The sequence below is a fragment of the Acipenser ruthenus genome, chromosome 5 (genome assembly GCF_902713425.1).
Source record: "Acipenser ruthenus chromosome 5, fAciRut3.2 maternal haplotype, whole genome shotgun sequence".
NCBI lineage: Eukaryota > Metazoa > Chordata > Actinopteri > Acipenseriformes > Acipenseridae > Acipenser > Acipenser ruthenus.
In genome coordinates, this window is record NC_081193.1 from 7,144,235 (window position 1) to 7,161,726 (window position 17,492).

Consider the following 17,492-nt stretch of genomic DNA (forward strand, 5'->3'; position numbering starts at 1 on the left):
TAAATGAGACGTTTTTTTTTTAAGCATAAAAGTCGATTTCACCCATGCTCTGCTTGAATTAAAAAATAAAGATCGAAAAAAAAAATGGTACATTCTTTCAAAAACAAACGTCGATATTAATCATCGAGTTATGAGATATTACTGCCCTGTTAATATGAATATATTTCTCAGTTTCTGCCTCTGGTACCTCCAGTTCTTCTGAAGAGTCTCTTTATCATTGCTGTCTCCATCTTGTTTTTCAGCTCTTGAGAGAATTGAAGCACCCCAACGTGATTGCACTACAGAAAGTGTTCCTTTCTCACAGCGACAGGAAGGTCTGGCTCCTGTTTGATTATGCAGAACACGATTTGTGGGTATGTGTTACAGTATCATTGCAGTTGTATTAGCTTGGAAAAGGAGCTAACGATTTTAATCAATTTAAATGTCCAATCATATGCTAGCTATGATGCACTGTATACAGTTATAAATCACAGCTCCAAATTTGTGTGCCCTGTTTTGTGACATCAATGCATTGTTACTGTCTTTCTCTTATTGCTGCATACATGCATATTGCATTTAAAAGCTGGCATGTGCATAATAGAAAATAATATGGTAAAAATATGGGAAATAATTACTGGCAGTATTCGCAAGTATTATCTGACTCAACATTTGTTTATTTTAATTGCCTTTCAATAGTTCCTTTCACATGGTTTTATCATATGCCCATTTCTGTTGCTTTGCAGCATATTATAAAATTTCACCGTGCCTCGAAAGCCAATAAAAAACCAATGCAGTTGCCAAGAGGGATGGTCAAATCACTGCTTTATCAGATTCTGGACGGGATTCATTACCTACATGCAAACTGGGTGCTTCACAGAGACCTTGTAAGTGCAGCTTTCCTACCCTCTCTGAGCACCCCTCCGTTCTGAGGGGCTTATCTGACACAGGTGGTTCGTTACAATGCTTTTAAATAAAATGTTATCCCATATTGAATGAGGTCACCACTTTTTTTTTTTTTTTTTTTTTTTGCTTACCACTTTTGATGTGTTTTTTTCCACCAGCTTTTTACTTATAATAACCATGACTATGAAACACCAGGGCAGCAGTGTGGAGTAGTGGTTAGGGCTCTGGACTCTTGACCGGAGGGTTGTGGGTTCAATCCAGGTGGGGACACTGCTGCTGTACCCTTGAGCAAGGTACTTTACCTAGATTGCTCCAGTGAAAACCCAACTGTATAAATGGGTAATTGTATGTAAAAATAATGTGATATCTTGTAATAATTGTAAGTCGCCCTGGATAAGGGCGTCTGCTAAGAAATAAATAAATAAATAAATAAATAAATAAATAAATAAATAATAATAATAATAATAATAAAGAGTAAAATGTCTTTCGCATTGACTTCAATGTTGTAATGAGTCGAGGTTAAAACATACAAGGGTATTGTTAAAGTATGAGGTTCTCGTAATGCTCATTGCGCACACATTAGACATATAACTTGCATAGCTGTGAAGTGTCGCGAGGTACAGTTGGTCGCATTATAGGTAAGGGAAGTGACAGCAAGGGAGGGGGCTTTTCCTTCAGGGGGGGATATTTTCTAGTTTAATATACAGTAGGTGTTATTTTGTTTATTCTAAATGAGCTTTTCATTCCATACAGTTATCGTGGTCGTAAATGTCAAAGAAAATACTGGACAGATCTCGTTTCAAAGTATTTGTTTTATTGCTTTGTTATTGTTTGTCTGTTTTTGTGGATCCAATTCATGTATATGATGTTAGGCCAACCATGCCTTTGAGTGTGATGCTGAATATCAATTAAACGCTCCTATTTAAAACAAAATAAAACGCTCCTATTTAAAACAAAAGTTTAATGCTTAACAAGATATATTGGCCACAGAAAATGTGTTGGCTGTCACTTTAGCAGTGACAGGCCTGTGCTTTGATCTTGTGCTTTTGAATTAGCAGGTAGGCTCAGTGCTAAATGCATATATTTAATAAATTAAATAAAAAAAACAACAGAAAATAGGATTACATTTTAATTATGGGTCTGTGTACATTCGGTCCAATCGTTTTTCACTACCGTAGCATTTGAATAAAGTCTAATTCATTTTCCAACATTTTTTATATATATATATATATATATATATATATATATATATTTGAAAAAGAGGCTACAGTTTGGAGTAAGCATGTTTTACATGGGATTGATAAATAATTAATGTATGTTATTTCCCTTTATACAATATACTGTTTTTTAATGAAGGCTGTTTTATCAATCACATTGCCCCAAACCTTAAACTATTTTTCCAAAGAGATATGAGTCTATTATATACGAAACATGTGGCATTGTCTTGGGGCAAGGCGTTCCTTACATAGAAAAGCCAGCTGTAAATAACTTGTATATCAGGTAAGGGCATTTTCATGTTGGATGCAGGTGTGTAAAATGCATTGCTCCAAATCATTCTTTATTTTTTGTAAGATATAGGGCCCACATTATATAAAAAGCTGTTCCAACAAAAACATAAAGAATAAAATTAAACAGCAGCTGGTTTTCTGCCTGACATCATGAATGCTGCCGTTATTTACTGTCCTGGATGTACTTTATTTGTGCAAATTATCTACCTGTGGGACAGGAAAACTACATATTGTAACGTGGAGGTAAAGGAAGCAATCCAAACAGGTATTCTGGTCTCAAATGCACGGTTTATTCTACAAGACCAAGCAGTTCAATAAAAATAAATACATTAAACAATAATGAACACAGGATAAATAAAAGGGTTTAACAAACAGGCAGGTAACGCACACAAAGCGAACAGTCTATGCGTGTCTGACTCGGTAATTCTAAACAACAGATTATCTCCCAGAGCTGTAACACTCCCACTCTCCACCCAGCTCCTCCCTTTGCCAGGCTTGAATACCTTCGTTAATAAAACAGCCTTCATTAAAAAACGGTATATTGTATAAAGGGAAATAACGTACATTAATTATTTATCAATCCCAATAAAAACATGCTTACTCCAAACTGAAGCTGCTTTTTCAAAAAAAAATAAAATAAAATAAAAAAAAAAAAAAAATATATATATATATATATATATATATATATATATATATATATAAATTGGAAAATGAATGTATACTAGATAAGACAATTATGGTAGAGAATTTGAGGCTTCACCCAGCAGTGCCGTCGGCAAGAGTTTCATGTTCCGTCTGTTCCGGCTTTTCCCTTGTGCCGGCATAAGCTTCTACTGCTTCCATGGCGTCAATGAACAGTGTTATAACAAATCACCCCCGAGTCATCCTTTCTAAGCAGAGAGCACCAAATCAAATGACTTCTCTTTTTTTTTAAATGATCTATTTGTTTCTGCAAAAGAGATGATTTGATTTTCTAAGCTGTGATGTGCTATGAGCAATATGAGACATGGGGAAACAAGCTGAAATCCGTTTTAGTTTTAATTCTTTAAAATCGGAAAATGACTTGATTTTTGTTGTTTTGAGTTCTCTGCTCAAACAAGTCCAATTTCCAATTTCCATTTCAAAAAGGAGAAATGATTGGACCGAATGTGCATGGACCATTATGGCAGCGCTTTCCTTATTGTTGCTTTCGAAAACCATACAAAAAAATAAAACTGACCACTAATGGGAAAGATAACTGGTGTATTTTTACATTGTATGCAGTATTAGCATTACGTGAGAATGAATACATACACACACACACACACATATATCAGTGGTGGAGGAAGAGAAAGACGGGCCCCGGTGCAGGACCTTGTTGTGGGGCCCGACCTTTATGTAATACTTCTATAAACATAAAACATGCCAAGTCAAGTGTTCATATTTAACAATATTTTATTCTCAGAATGTTAGCATGTATGAAACAGTATACGACTACATGCAAGAAGAAGCTTTTTTCACTCATCCACTTGAATTGCATTTTGTGTGCAGCTTTACTTCCAATACTACACACTCTTTAATCACAAGCTAACCAGTTTAATCACCAGTACCTCCAGGATTCCACAGAAATTCACAGAAATTCTCCCACAGAAAATAGTTATTTTTTTTCCACCCATTAACAGCTTCCATCTAAACTACAGGATGAAACTTCAAAAGACTGCTGAACAGTACCCCAAACCCTTCCACAAAGACAGTAGGAAACTGTTCAGCAATATTGAGAGACCACTAGGCTAAAGTACAAGTGGTCACGGAGTTTGAAAAAGTGATAAAACATGAAACAGTGCCTCATACCAGCCTCCATGCAAAGACAATTACGAAGGAAGAAAAAAAAAATTAGGAAGCTCATTTTAAATTCAACCATTTTTTTTCATTTGAGAGAATAACAATACCTGATGAAACAAGGGAGAATAAAAATGGGATGACTGGCACTACTAGCTACAATGATATGAATATGAAGGTAACATCTGCAAATATATATCTGAAGGATATATATCTAAGGTGTGTGTTTTTTTTTTTCTTTTCTTTTTTTTTCCTCTCCTCCATACTTTCGCACCCCTCTAGGGCCCTCTGTGCATGGGCCCCTGTGTATTTGCCCTGGCTGTGTTTTTTTTCTGCTGTGCTTGTGTGGTCATGGACTGTGTAAACGGTGTTCCTTGGTTTTCCGAGTCCTGTGCCTTGGCCTGCCACCTCCCATTGTATTCCAATGAGATGGCTTTCCTCTTGTTTTTACTCGGCTCTTTCCTGCTGAATGCTCTTTATCATCATACTCACAGCTGTACAATACTCTCCATTGCGTACTGCTCGAATCTCAGATTTCAAATATACAGCTCTGGCCACAAGTTTTATATCACCTACAATTTTAGGATTGAGACATTTAAAAAAAAAAAAAAATGATATGAACATAATTTAGGTATTTTATTTAACAAAAACTACAAAATTATATTGCAAAAGTCTACCGGAAGCCATGCCTGCTGTGGGATTCTATTGGTGTCATGTGAACACAAGACTGGCTGGGTGAGTCTAATGCCTTGGTGGAACGGTTTGAATTTCTGCTCTGCAGTTGCACAATTCTCACTGCTGTAACTTCTGCACCAAAAGCAAGTTTATTGGTCCGGTACTGAGGGTTAGCCATTTGTTTCAGTCTTTTATTTATTTTTTTATCTTTATAGAATTTCCCAGGGTCACATTATACTGCTTGCCATCGACAAGCACACAGGTTTCTGTTTGCATGGATTGTTTGAACAGCGGTAAAGCTCTCTCTCATAGGAACAATGCAGGAAATATTGCATACTTGTATGCCTTTTGTTGAACCCATTTTTGGATAAACAAGATGAGCTATAGCTACAGTTAACCAACAAAACCGTTGAGACAGTTCTAGAACATCGGCAGTGGCTCTGTGGACATGAGCACATGGGTCAGTATCTGTAACTGGAGATGTGTCACTCAGAAAGGGCCACTTGATAGCCTAGCTGGCACAGTATTCTCTGAAATATCCAACAGATATTTCAGAAGTGTTCACAGTTTTTCTCATTCAGGAATTTGTTAGTTGGTAGTGGAGAGCGGATCGTGTTAATTTATACAGTGCATATTTAGGGTGTAAGATAGGGAGCTTCTCTTTTTTTACTTGGACTTCGCAAAAGCTTTCTTTCCCTATTTTTTGATTCGAGGGAACAAAAGCTTGTGGAAAGACTTAGCATGCCTGAGAGGGCTCCTGTAAAGACAGCATTAAGAGAGAACATTGTGATCACTGAAGTTGTTAAGTTCAACTTCCCAGCTGGAGAACTGTTCATAATAACTCTGCTTGGCACATCAATGCTGAAGTAAATTGTACCCTTTTCAAGGTTATGAAGAAGGAGACGCCAGTATAAGGATCTGTTTCTGTGATTTATATGTCTTTAAAAAAGAATCTGCAAATAGCCATAACACTGCTATATTGCTAACAATGTGCCTGTAATGAGGGGCTCTTTCTGTAAAAGAAGGTGAAGTGTAGTTTACTTACAGTACGTGTTAAGAATGATAATGTAGTTGTTGAGAATAATTTTTACAACATAAATACACAGTTCTTTGTAACTCCTCCTATAAAGTGAATGAAAACTGAAGAAAATTTACAAAACTAGCATGTTAAAATAAATACGGAAGCAGTTGATTTATCTGAATTAATTGCCACTATTTACTGAGCTTTTTAGTTTTAGTAAACAAAACCTATTAGGGTTACAGTGTGCAATGTTCACATTTTATTCAGTTTGCGTTTATAAACATGGCTCTTAATCAAAAAGCTGGGACAGCTCTGCTCTGTACTGCAGTTCAGTTTGAATTGAAAATGGGTGTTTCCGAGAAAAAGATCAGATTGGTCTATTGTAATCAGTCAACGTAAAAGCCCTTCAATAAAGAACATGACTTTAAACCGCAGTGTTTGGGAGGAAAAAAATATCCCACATAAAGATGCACACAGACAGACAGAATTAACAGATCAGAAAAAAGGGAATCCTGTTTTAATCTTTCGTCATGCCAGCGTTACCGCCTATGAGGAAATAAATTATTGGATTACTTTTGATTCAGCTGTTGTAACTAATGGATTTACTGTAATAACACTTTTCCAAAACAAGAAATACTGTGGCCCCATTGTAAGTTTATGCTGTGTCGTGTCAAGGTCCTAATAAATTGGCCAAGCAGTGTACAGCTGTAAATGTTTTTCATCACCCTATAGAATTAACACAATTCGAATGAAACCTGCCGAGTAATGTTACGTTAACATATTAAATTACATACTCTTTTGCAGTTTTTTAACATGTATATAATTCATGCTGTCTGCACTTGCCGATAAGACAGAAAGGGTCTGAAATCCATCTGTTTGTTTGACTGAGGCATGCCTCTCTTTTCAGCACATTTTAGGATAAAACAAGTTTAAATTATTAAATTTATTTGTTAGCAGACGCCCTTATCCAAGGCGACTTGCAATATATCACATTATTTTTACATACAATTACCCATACAATTGGGTTTTTACTGGGGCAATCTAGGTAAAGTACCTTGCTCAAGGGTACAGCAGCAGTGTCCCCCACCTGGGATTGAACCCACGACCCTCCGGTCAAGAGTCCAGAGTCCTAACCACTACTCCACACTGCTTACAAAATAAAATGTTCCAGTTTTTATACATAAGGAATGCGTATGTTTATACAGCCAAATGACAAGGCAGTAAATGACAAGACAAAAATGTGTTAATTTATATAGCATTAGTAATTTTTTTCATTTTTTTGTGGGATTATTATTATTATTATTATTATAATTATTGTTTTTATTTTTTATCTTTATTTATTTTATTGTTCAGTCCTTGCATTAAAGACACCAAACCCAGCAGTGGTTAGAAAATGGCTCAGATGGAATCCAGGGGATCTTTACTTTTAAAAAGCTGCTGGAAAGCAGAGGCCTGTGTTTTTGAACTGTAACAGTCAGTGTTGGTGCTGTTCCCATACAACAGACATTGCTTGCAAGAAAGGCAGTGTTTGAGGTGACGTTAGATTCACTCATCATACTTTGTGTTTTAAACATTTTTGGTATTGTTTAAGTACATAGGTGGACTATTGCAGGTATTTGTAACATAAACAATCACCAATAACAAAGAAACTGGCCAGGTTGTGGAATTTTAATGGGCTGAAATTGAATTAGAAATTGTCTGTTTTGTGAAAAGTTTCCTTGTTATAATATCTATCTTATTATAAGGAACCCCATTATATTCCCACAAAAATCCTTATATTAACCCAATAAGAATCCCCTAGGAACCCCATTAAAATTCCATGATAAACGTAAGAATGCCATAGGAACTCCATGGGTTGTGAACCATGTGAATTTCATGGGTCCCAATTCACCATGGGAGTCTGTGGCAGGGTGGCAGGGTGAAAGCCCTGCTTGATGCATGTGTTGGTGTGGGGAATATTAGGTTGGCAGGGAGGGGGTTAAATTTCTCCCTGTCAAAACATGTGGGAATGTAGGTGGAGCCATGAATTGAATAAATGATTCAATGAATAATTGAGGCCACAGGTGTATAAACAGGGTGTATAAATGATCACGGGTGTTAGTGAGTAATGATTCGAGTTGATGTTGGTGAAAGGTGAAGGTGTTTCGTGTTCCGTTCTGTCCTGTCTCGTAGGTTTGTTTACGTTCGTGAGTGTTTTTGTAGACCTTTTGTTTTGGCCCTTGGTTCTATTATTTTGTTAATGTGTTTTGTTAGTGTTTGTTTCTGTGTTTTTATTTGTTATTAAACGTGCACCTTTGTGCTTTGAAACTGCAACTTTTGAGTCTCCCTTCCTGGTCAAAACAACATTGCCAGTGATGCTGTCCTGTCACGTGTGGTGTCAGAGGTGGGCTCTAGAGACTCAGACCAGAAGTGCAAGTTTTGAAAAAACTAAAATATATATAATTATTATTATTTGTTTATTGTTTATTGTTTATTATTTGTCCAAGGTGACTTACAGAGACTAGGGTGTGTGAACTATGCATCAGCTGCAGAGTCACTTACAATTACATCTCACCCGAAAGACGGAGCACAAGGAGGTTAAGTGACACACAATGTCACACAATGTGTCAGTGACTGAGGTGGGATTTGAACCGGCGACCTCCTGGTTACAAGCCCTTTCCTTTAACCACTGGACCACACAGCCTTCTTATATATATATAATTTAACACCCTCCCTGCCAACCCAATAGCAGGACTTTTGCACTGCCACATGGGAGTTTTCTCTAAGGAAAACTACTTAAACCGAAAAACAAAACCACTTAAAAGTAACTCCCTGTGGCTGTACCACGGTTTGTTTCAAAAGCCATTGTAATTGTGAGGAGTTATCCTGCTTTGGAAAACAAGACATTTTAATTTTTAAGGAGGTGTCATACTTGTTTGAACCTGAATCTTTTGTTTTTCAGAAACCAGCCAACATCCTGGTAATGGGAGAAGGCCTTGAAAGAGGAAGAGTTAAAATAGGTAAACTTGTTGCCATGGAAACCTTGGTTAAAGCTTTTAAAGTGGGGGGGGGGGGGGAGTCAAGTAATGTTTTAAACTAGGTTATCAGCAGAAATATAACAGAAACACGTACAGTACTACAAAAAATAATAGAACAGGCTGAAACTAAAACCTGAAGTGTTCATGTGAATCCCCGCTGCTCTGGAGACATCAGTGGGGGGGCCAGAGGATGGGGTGGGGGGGGCGGCGCAGTTGAATGATATTGACACCTGTTTCTTTTATTTTTTCCATTAGCTGACATGGGGTTTGCGAGACTGTTTAATTCACCACTTAAGCCCTTGGCGGATCTGGACCCTGTGGTAGTAACGTTTTGGTATCGTGCACCAGAATTGTTGCTAGGAGCCCGACATTATACTAAAGCCATTGGTGAGTACTCCAGGCCTATTATTATTATTTATTTCTTAGCAGACGCCCTTATCCAGGACGACTTACAATTGTTACAAGATATCACATTATTTTTACATACAATTACTTTTTTTTTTTTTACACATTATTTTTGCATTTACAGTGGCGGCCTTTCCCTTTGTTGCTGATTTCACTGAAAATATGAAACACACACTCTCTTCTCTCAAGCTCAGTTTCTGCATCAGGTTTTTTCAGAGTGGATTCCTCATCTTAGCCATGCACACACATGGAAAGTCACAGAACCGACCCGGTGCTAAAGTCACCAAACTGGTACCGTCCCGGTTCTGACCAGTTACTGACCGATGCTTACATCACCGGTCTGGTACCAAGCCGGTCTTGTTTGGGTCTTGACCCTCCCCGTTGCTATCTTTAAGCAGACTCAGGCAGCACCTGTACCTTGTTACTGTACACTGCATTGCTGCTTGCATAATTGGAGCAGAGATAGATCTCTTTGCCTCCCAGGAATCTACCCACTGTCCCCTCTGGTTCTCCATAACAGAAGGCGGGGACCCACTGGCAATAGATGCCTTGGCAACTGTTATATGCCTTCCCACAGCTCGCCATTTTCCCTCTGTGTCTGGAGAAAATCAGACCGGACTAGGCCAAGGTGCTCTTAGTAGCCCCTTATTGACCCAAGAGGCTGTGGTTTCAGCCCTGCTGCAGCTCCTGAGCGGGCAGCCATGGAGACTGCCCAAGCGCCGCAATCATCGAGCCTGCAGCTCTGGATCTTACCTGAAAAGCTGCATTTGAGCCATCTGGGTCTGTCCAATAGGGTTATTAACACCCTGCAAAATTCCAGAGGAGCGTCCACACGTTCCCAGTACTGGTACAAGTGGGGCATCTTCAGGCGTGGTGCCTGCCTCAGGGGTTTGACCCCACAACCTGTCCCATGGCAGTTATACTGCAGTTTTTGCAGGAGCTGTTTGACGGGGGGAAATCCCCCTCTTCATTTAAAGGTCTATGTGGCAGCTATTTCAACATTGACTAGGTTTCCCCAGCAGCTCAAAGTCCACCTCCTTTCCTGTGAGCGTAGTCCTTTTCATCCCTCGGGGGCTGGGTCACAACTGCGTCACAGGCTCAAAGAGCAGCTTTGGTATACAATATTCAGGATTCGGGTCTTTAGGAGGTAAATACCCATTAGGTAAAGGTTGCATTTCTATTTCAGGGAACCAGGGTTATGATAATAACCTAACGTTTCATACATATTCATACATGTTATTGTTCTTGCAATGCAGTATATCACGTTTTATTTAAATCACTGTTTAAATATTTCGACATTTTGATAAAGAAGCTTTTGTTTGTAAAAGTAAATGGTGATCGTAAAACTGATACTGAATACTATACTTAGATGGGAAACATTTTTAAATTAATGCAATATTTGATTGAAATTGTTATACATTTCCAAACTAGACTGGGTCCAAAACAGATAGTGTAGATACGGGAAAAATGTGTGAGCTGCAGTCCCGCACAGACCTAGAGGCCAATAGCAGTTAAGCAGGCTTCACGCTAATGCAACACCTTCTTACTGACACGTGTATCTGTGAACGTCTGCTACAACAGGGAGCAATCTGCTAGACTGCAGTCCTCTGACAGGTCAACACAGGGTTTCTGGACAAACTAAATGCATTTTGATTGTAAGGATCGATGTCTAGACCTCGGGAGGACTATGGCCCTTGTTGTTTCCCTTGCTTGAGCAACATGTCTGAAGGCTTTTCTCTGTCTCTGTCATACAGATATATGGAACATGTCTGAAGGCTTTTCTCTGTCTCTGTCATACAGATATACGGAACATGTCTGAAGGCTTTTCTCTGTCTCTGTCATACAGATATATGGAACATGTCTGAAGGCTTTTCTCTGTCTCTGTCATACAGATATACGGAACATGTCTGAAGGCTTTTCTCTGTCTCTGTCATACAGATATATGGAACATGTCTGAAGGCTTTTCTCTGCCTCTCTCATACAGATATATGGAACATGTCTGAAGGCTTTTCTCTGCCTCTCTCATACAGATATATGGAACATGTCTGAAGGCTTTTCTCTGTCTCTGTCATACAGATATACGGAACATGTCTGAAGGCTTTTCTCTGTCTCTGTCATACAGATATATGGAACATGTCTGAAGGCTTTTCTCTGCCTCTGTTATACAGATATATGGAACATGTCTGAAGGCTTTTCTCTGCCTCTCTCATACAGATATACGGAACATGTCTGAAGGCTTTTCTCTGCCTCTCTCATACAGATATATGGAACATGTCTGAAGGCTTTTCTCTGTCTCTGTCATACAGATATACGGAACATGTCTGAAGGCTTTTCTCTGTCTCTGTCATACAGATATATGGAACATGTCTGAAGGCGTTTCTCTGCCTCTGTTATACAGATATATGGAACATGTCTGAAGGCTTTTCTCTGCCTCTCTCATACAGATATACGGAACATGTCTGAAGGCTTTTCTCTGCCTCTCTCATACAGATATACGGAACATGTCTGAAGGCTTTTCTCTGCCTCTCTCATACAGATATACGGAACATGTCTGAAGGCTTTTCTCTGTCTCTGTCATACAGATATATGGAACATGTCTGAAGGCTTTTCTCTGCCTCTCTCATACAGATATATGGAACATGTCTGAAGGCTTTTCTCTGTCTCTGTCATACAGATATATGGAACATGTCTGAAGGCTTTTCTCTGCCTCTCTCATACAGATATATGGAACATGTCTGAAGGCTTTTCTCTGCCTCTGTTATACAGATATATGGAACATGTCTGAAGGCTTTTCTCTGTCTCTGTCATACAGATATATGGAACATGTCTGAAGGCTTTTCTCTGCCTCTCTCATACAGATATACGGAACATGTCTGAAGGCTTTTCTCTGCCTCTCTCATACAGATATACGGAACATGTCTGAAGGCTTTTCTCTGCCTCTCTCATACAGATATACGGAACATGTCTGAAGGCTTTTCTCTGTCTCTGTCATACAGATATATGGAACATGTCTGAAGGCTTTTCTCTGCCTCTCTCATACAGATATATGGAACATGTCTGAAGGCTTTTCTCTGTCTCTGTCATACAGATATATGGAACATGTCTGAAGGCTTTTCTCTGCCTCTCTCATACAGATATATGGAACATGTCTGAAGGCTTTTCTCTGCCTCTGTTATACAGATATATGGAACATGTCTGAAGGCTTTTCTCTGTCTCTGTCATACAGATATATGGAACATGTCTGAAGGCTTTTCTCTGCCTCTCTCATACAGATATACGGAACATGTCTGAAGGCTTTTCTCTGCCTCTCTCATACAGATATACGGAACATGTCTGAAGGCTTTTCTCTGCCTCTCTCATACAGATATACGGAACATGTCTGAAGGCTTTTCTCTGCCTCTCTCATACAGATATACGGAACATGCCTGAAGGCTTTTCTCTGTCTCTCTCATACAGATATATGGGCGATTGGTTGTATCTTCGCTGAGCTTCTCACGTCAGAACCAATCTTTCACTGTCGCCAAGAGGATATCAAAACGAGCAACCCCTTTCACCACGACCAGCTGGACAGGATCTTCAGTGTCATGGGGTTCCCGGCAGGTACATTCCATTAACTGGTTAGAGTCTTATCTTACAGATAGAAAACAGGGTGTGTCCAGAAATGGTATTTTACTTACACCTTCGTGAAATTAAAAAAGCCTCTTCAAGGGCTCAATACTGGGACCACTTGTTCTATTTTTATAAATGGCATGCCAAATAACATACCATCATTTACCATAGAAATCGATTACTGATTTGACTGCAAAATTACAAACAGGTACTAACCTAACCTAATAGCAAGAAAACTGTCTCTGTGATCTTGGGCACGAAGCAAAGGTTGGCCTCTGCTAGTGGTTCATTTAAAATCGAATTACTTCACACTACACCTTTGAAACTGAATTTGGGAACCTCTGTGTGTGGATTAGTCCTTACAGTAGCTTACTTTTAGGATCTACATTAATAGACTTGTAAAAGATGTCAGTTGAAAACCTGGGTATTGCACCGAAATAGGAGTTGTATGTCTCTGCAGGAAAGTGATCATCCAGCTTTGGCTTCCTGCTCATGATTATATCGATCTTATTTGCTGAACTGCATCTCAGACCTGCCTAAAGAAGCTACTGTAGATATTGTCTATAATTCTCTATGCCGATTTGTCTTTCAATGCAATTTCTGGACACACTACTGTCATGTATTAGTTTGGGATAGGTCTCCTCCCAGAACAGAAGATAGCTTCACTGAAAAGCTCTTGTTTTGAATTGTCTGAACTCAAGTGGTCCTCCCTACTGTATCTCAATCAGGAGTAACTGTTTTAAATGTTATGCTCTTAGGTTGCAACATCATAGCGCTTTACGTGTTCCTAGAGCATAAGCTAGACTGGGTACTCTCATTCAGAGACAGGGCAGTCAAATAGTTAGTCGCAGAAATCTAGAGGTATTTATAATTGTTACATGGCTGCAGCAGTCCATCTCATTACAGCTTTGTGAAGTAATTAGGGCTGTGTTGTACTTTTGCATTTAATTCAGTACACTTTTTTTGCCAGATAAAGACTGGGAAGATATCAGAAAAATGCCGGAGTACCCAACACTTCAGAAAGACTTCAGGAGAACAACGTGAGTTAGTTAGTCTGTGCGGTTTTAGCTGTTGTGTGGTCCTATGAATTGTGTGGTGGGGGGGGGGGTAGAGATTAGCTTATTGTTGACCACCATGCTGTGATCCCTGAGTTCACAAGACAGAGGACTAGCTTGTTCCAGCCACCCTATCACACTAAATCCTTTAAATTATAAGATGTGGTTAAAGGTTTACTCTAGATCATGTGGATTAAACAGCACATAAGACACTGGTTTTAATCTTAAGATTTCCATTTAATCAAATATCAATGAATGTTAAATGGAATTGAACTAATAGTCTATAAAACAGTTTCAGTAACAAATACCATTAACTAAGACAACTATTGAAATATTTTTTTCTTGCACAGGTATGCAAACAGCAGCCTCATTAAATATATGGAAAAGCATAAAGTAAAACCTGACAGCAAGGTTTTTCTTCTGGTGCGTATTAAATGTATTACATACACAATATATAATAAGTCAGCCTGCGTACTACATTTCTTACTTAACTTTCCTTGTGTCTGATATTTCAGCTCCAAAAACTGCTCACTATGGATCCCACGAAAAGGATCACCTCGGAGCAGGCACTGCAGGATCCATACTTCCAAGAGGACCCTTTACCTGCTTCTGAGTACGCACTGGCTCTATTACCTCACCTACATGCCTCACTTACATTGTCATTCTCGTTGTATGCTTCTTAGAGAATAGTGATTATACTAAGGTGTTAATATTTAATGGTACCCTTTTTTTCTCTTTTCATGCTGTGTGCGTAGTGTCTGTGTCTATTTGGTGTGTGTGTATTTGGGGGGAGGGGTGCTTACCATACACCTGTGGACTTGAGAATTAACAACTATTTAAAGTGTCGAGTTGTGTTGAGTTTTTGATTATTGAGACTATTGTGTTGAATAAAAAATCCTGGAGGGGTCTCCCAAGTGGCGCATCCAGTAAAAGCACTCGCTAGAGTGCAGGATGCGCTCTATAGCCTGGACGTCGCCGGTTCGAGTCTAGGTTATTCCACAGCCGACCGTGGACGGGAGCTCCCAAGGGGGCGGCGCTCAATTGGCCGAGCGTCGTCCGGGGGGAGGGAGGGTTAGGTCGGCCAGGGTGTCCTCGGCTCACTGCGCACCAGCGACCCCTGTAGTCTGGCCAGGCGCCTGCGGGCTTGCCAGTAAGCTTCCCAGAGCTGTGTTGTCCTCCGACGCTGTAGCTCTGAGGCGGCTGCATGGTGAGTCTGCAGAGTGTAAAAGAAGCGGGCGGCTGACGGCACACGCTTCAGAGGACAGCGTGTGTTCATCTTCGCCCCTCCCGAGTCAGCGCAGGGGTGGTAGCGGTGAGCTGAGCCTAAAAATAATTGGTTATTTCAAATTGGGGAGAAAATAATAAAAACTAATTGGCAACGACTAAAATTAAAAAAAAAAAAAAAAACTCCTTCTGGGAGTTCATGGTTCTCGTATTGATAGGAAACCCTGATGTCTAGCTCCAAGACTGGATGTGTAAGTGTCTGTGCGTGGACTTGGAGGAATACCTCTCACCTTGCTTTTTTCCCTCTGTGCGCAGTGTGTTTGCTGGCTGTCAAATCCCATACCCTAAAAGAGAATTTTTAAATGAAGATGAACCAGAAGAAAAGGTTGACAAGGTAAAAAAAAAAATTAATTGTTATACTGTTTCATGTTATACTATTTAAACAGTACATACAATTCCCCAATGTTCCCTGTAGATATACAGAGAGAGCGGTCGAGCGGTTAAAAAAATAATATTTAATTGATATAATTACTGCATCCATCTCATTCAAGTTTGTTTTGTTACTGATGTTATTATTATTATTAGGCTTCCAAGCCGGTTTGGTAAGCCTATTGCTATTGTAAAGATTTTTTTTTAAAATTATTATTATATTTTTTATTATTATTGTCGTTTTTCCTCCCAAAACTTTAAACTGCTCCTGTTTGCACGTGGTGTAACCAATCAACATGAAGCTTGGCAGGTATCATCCCGTGTAGATTACAGTTCAGATGCAAAATAAATTGCGCTCCTGCGTCAACCAAGATGGCGGCCTGAAGCATTTTTTTGAAAAACCTTTCAAAGTCTTCTTGGGAACCGATGAACCGATTTAATCTGACACTTTGCATCTGTCATCAGCATCCAAACCCGCTTCAAGTTGCGAAGCAGAAGTTGCTGCGATAAAATTTACTATCAAAACGGCCGCCACAAATTTTACTGAAACGCTCCCCTAATAGCAAACTGCGTTTATTTGAAAGCTGTTTGACCAACAAACTCCAAACTTGGTAGTCATCGTCCCGGTGACAATGTAATGCAAATGTCAAAATGGTGATGTTTTGTAAAACAATATGGCCGCCAGATGTACATTTACTTCTTAAATTTAAAACTGCCTCAGTTGACAAACCGTTATTTGACTAACTCCAAATTTCACAAGCACAATTGACTCTTTTTAAAAAGAAAAAAAAAAAAAAATGGTGTTGACATGAACCAAAATGGCCGTTTTGGCGCATTTTTCTTTTACAAACCTTTTGAAATCGACTTCTTAGGAACCGGTGAAGTGACTGATCTGACACTTGGCATATCATCAGCAACCAAACCCGCTTCAACTTTGCTAAGCAGAAGTTGCTGCGATAAAGTTTACTATCAAAATGGCTGCCAGATTTTTGGCTAAAATGTACTGGTACTGGGTAGAGTTCATGATGCTGTTGACCTTAACAAGGGCCCCAGGACCAGTGGAAGCAAAACAGCCCCATAACATCAAAGATCCACCACCATATTTTACAGTAGGTATGAGGTTCTTTTCTGCACACGCATCCTTTTGACGTCAAACCCACCGCTGGTGTGCGTGGCCAAAGAGCTCTATTTTCGTCTCATCTGACCATAGCACCCAGTTCCAATCGAAGTGCCAATGCCGTTTAGCAAACTCCGGGCGCTTACGTTTGTTGGTTGCTCTCAGTAAAGGCTTTTTTCTGGCAACCCTTCCAAATAGCCTATTGGCATGTAGAAGGCGCCTAATTGTAGATTTGGATACTTGGTGACCCCAAGATGCAATCAAGTTCTGTAATTCTCTAACTGTGGCCCTTGGATTTCCCTTTGCCTCCCAAACAATCTGCCTCACTGTGCGTGGGGGCAAGATACACTTGCGTCCTCTACCAGGCAAGTTTACCACTGTTCCAGTGGTTTTGAACTTCTTAATTATTGCCCTGAGTTTTTTAGCTATTGTTTTGTACCCATTGCCTGATTTATGAAGGTCAACAACCATTTGTCTCTTTTCATTTGTGAGTTCTTTGCCTTTCCCCATGGTGATGGATGACAAATGGATTTCATATGCGTGTTACCTCATTTTTATACCCCAGTGAAACAGGAAGCCATGGAAGGCCACAATAGAGTTCCTTAAGATTTAGATGAACTTAAAGAAGTAGAATGTTAATGCAGATTTAATTTTGTTTGATTTTATTTATAAGAATCTTTAGGTGTGCCAATAATTCTGACACCTATCTTTTTTGAGAAAAAATGTTATTAT

At 39.3% G+C, this 17,492-nt stretch overlaps 1 protein-coding gene across 2 annotated transcripts in view; it reads left to right on the top strand.

Moving 5' to 3' along the window:
• The window catches only part of LOC117402608 (cyclin-dependent kinase 19-like), a 52,954-nt gene that overhangs the window by 22,470 nt on the left and 12,992 nt on the right, over positions 1-17,492 (top strand). Inside the window, exons 3-11 of one of the 2 annotated variants that reach the window (XM_034921205.2) lie at positions 243-353; positions 723-863; positions 8,846-8,903; positions 9,177-9,308; positions 12,783-12,926; positions 13,906-13,975; positions 14,341-14,413; positions 14,506-14,603; positions 15,530-15,608. In XM_034921205.2, the coding sequence (XP_034777096.1) occupies positions 243-353; positions 723-863; positions 8,846-8,903; positions 9,177-9,308; positions 12,783-12,926; positions 13,906-13,975; positions 14,341-14,413; positions 14,506-14,603; positions 15,530-15,608 (906 nt within the window). The remainder of the gene's footprint in view (positions 1-242; positions 354-722; positions 864-8,845; positions 8,904-9,176; positions 9,309-12,782; positions 12,927-13,905; positions 13,976-14,340; positions 14,414-14,505; positions 14,604-15,529; positions 15,609-17,492) is intronic. The other variant, XM_034921206.2, reaches the window with a different exon arrangement.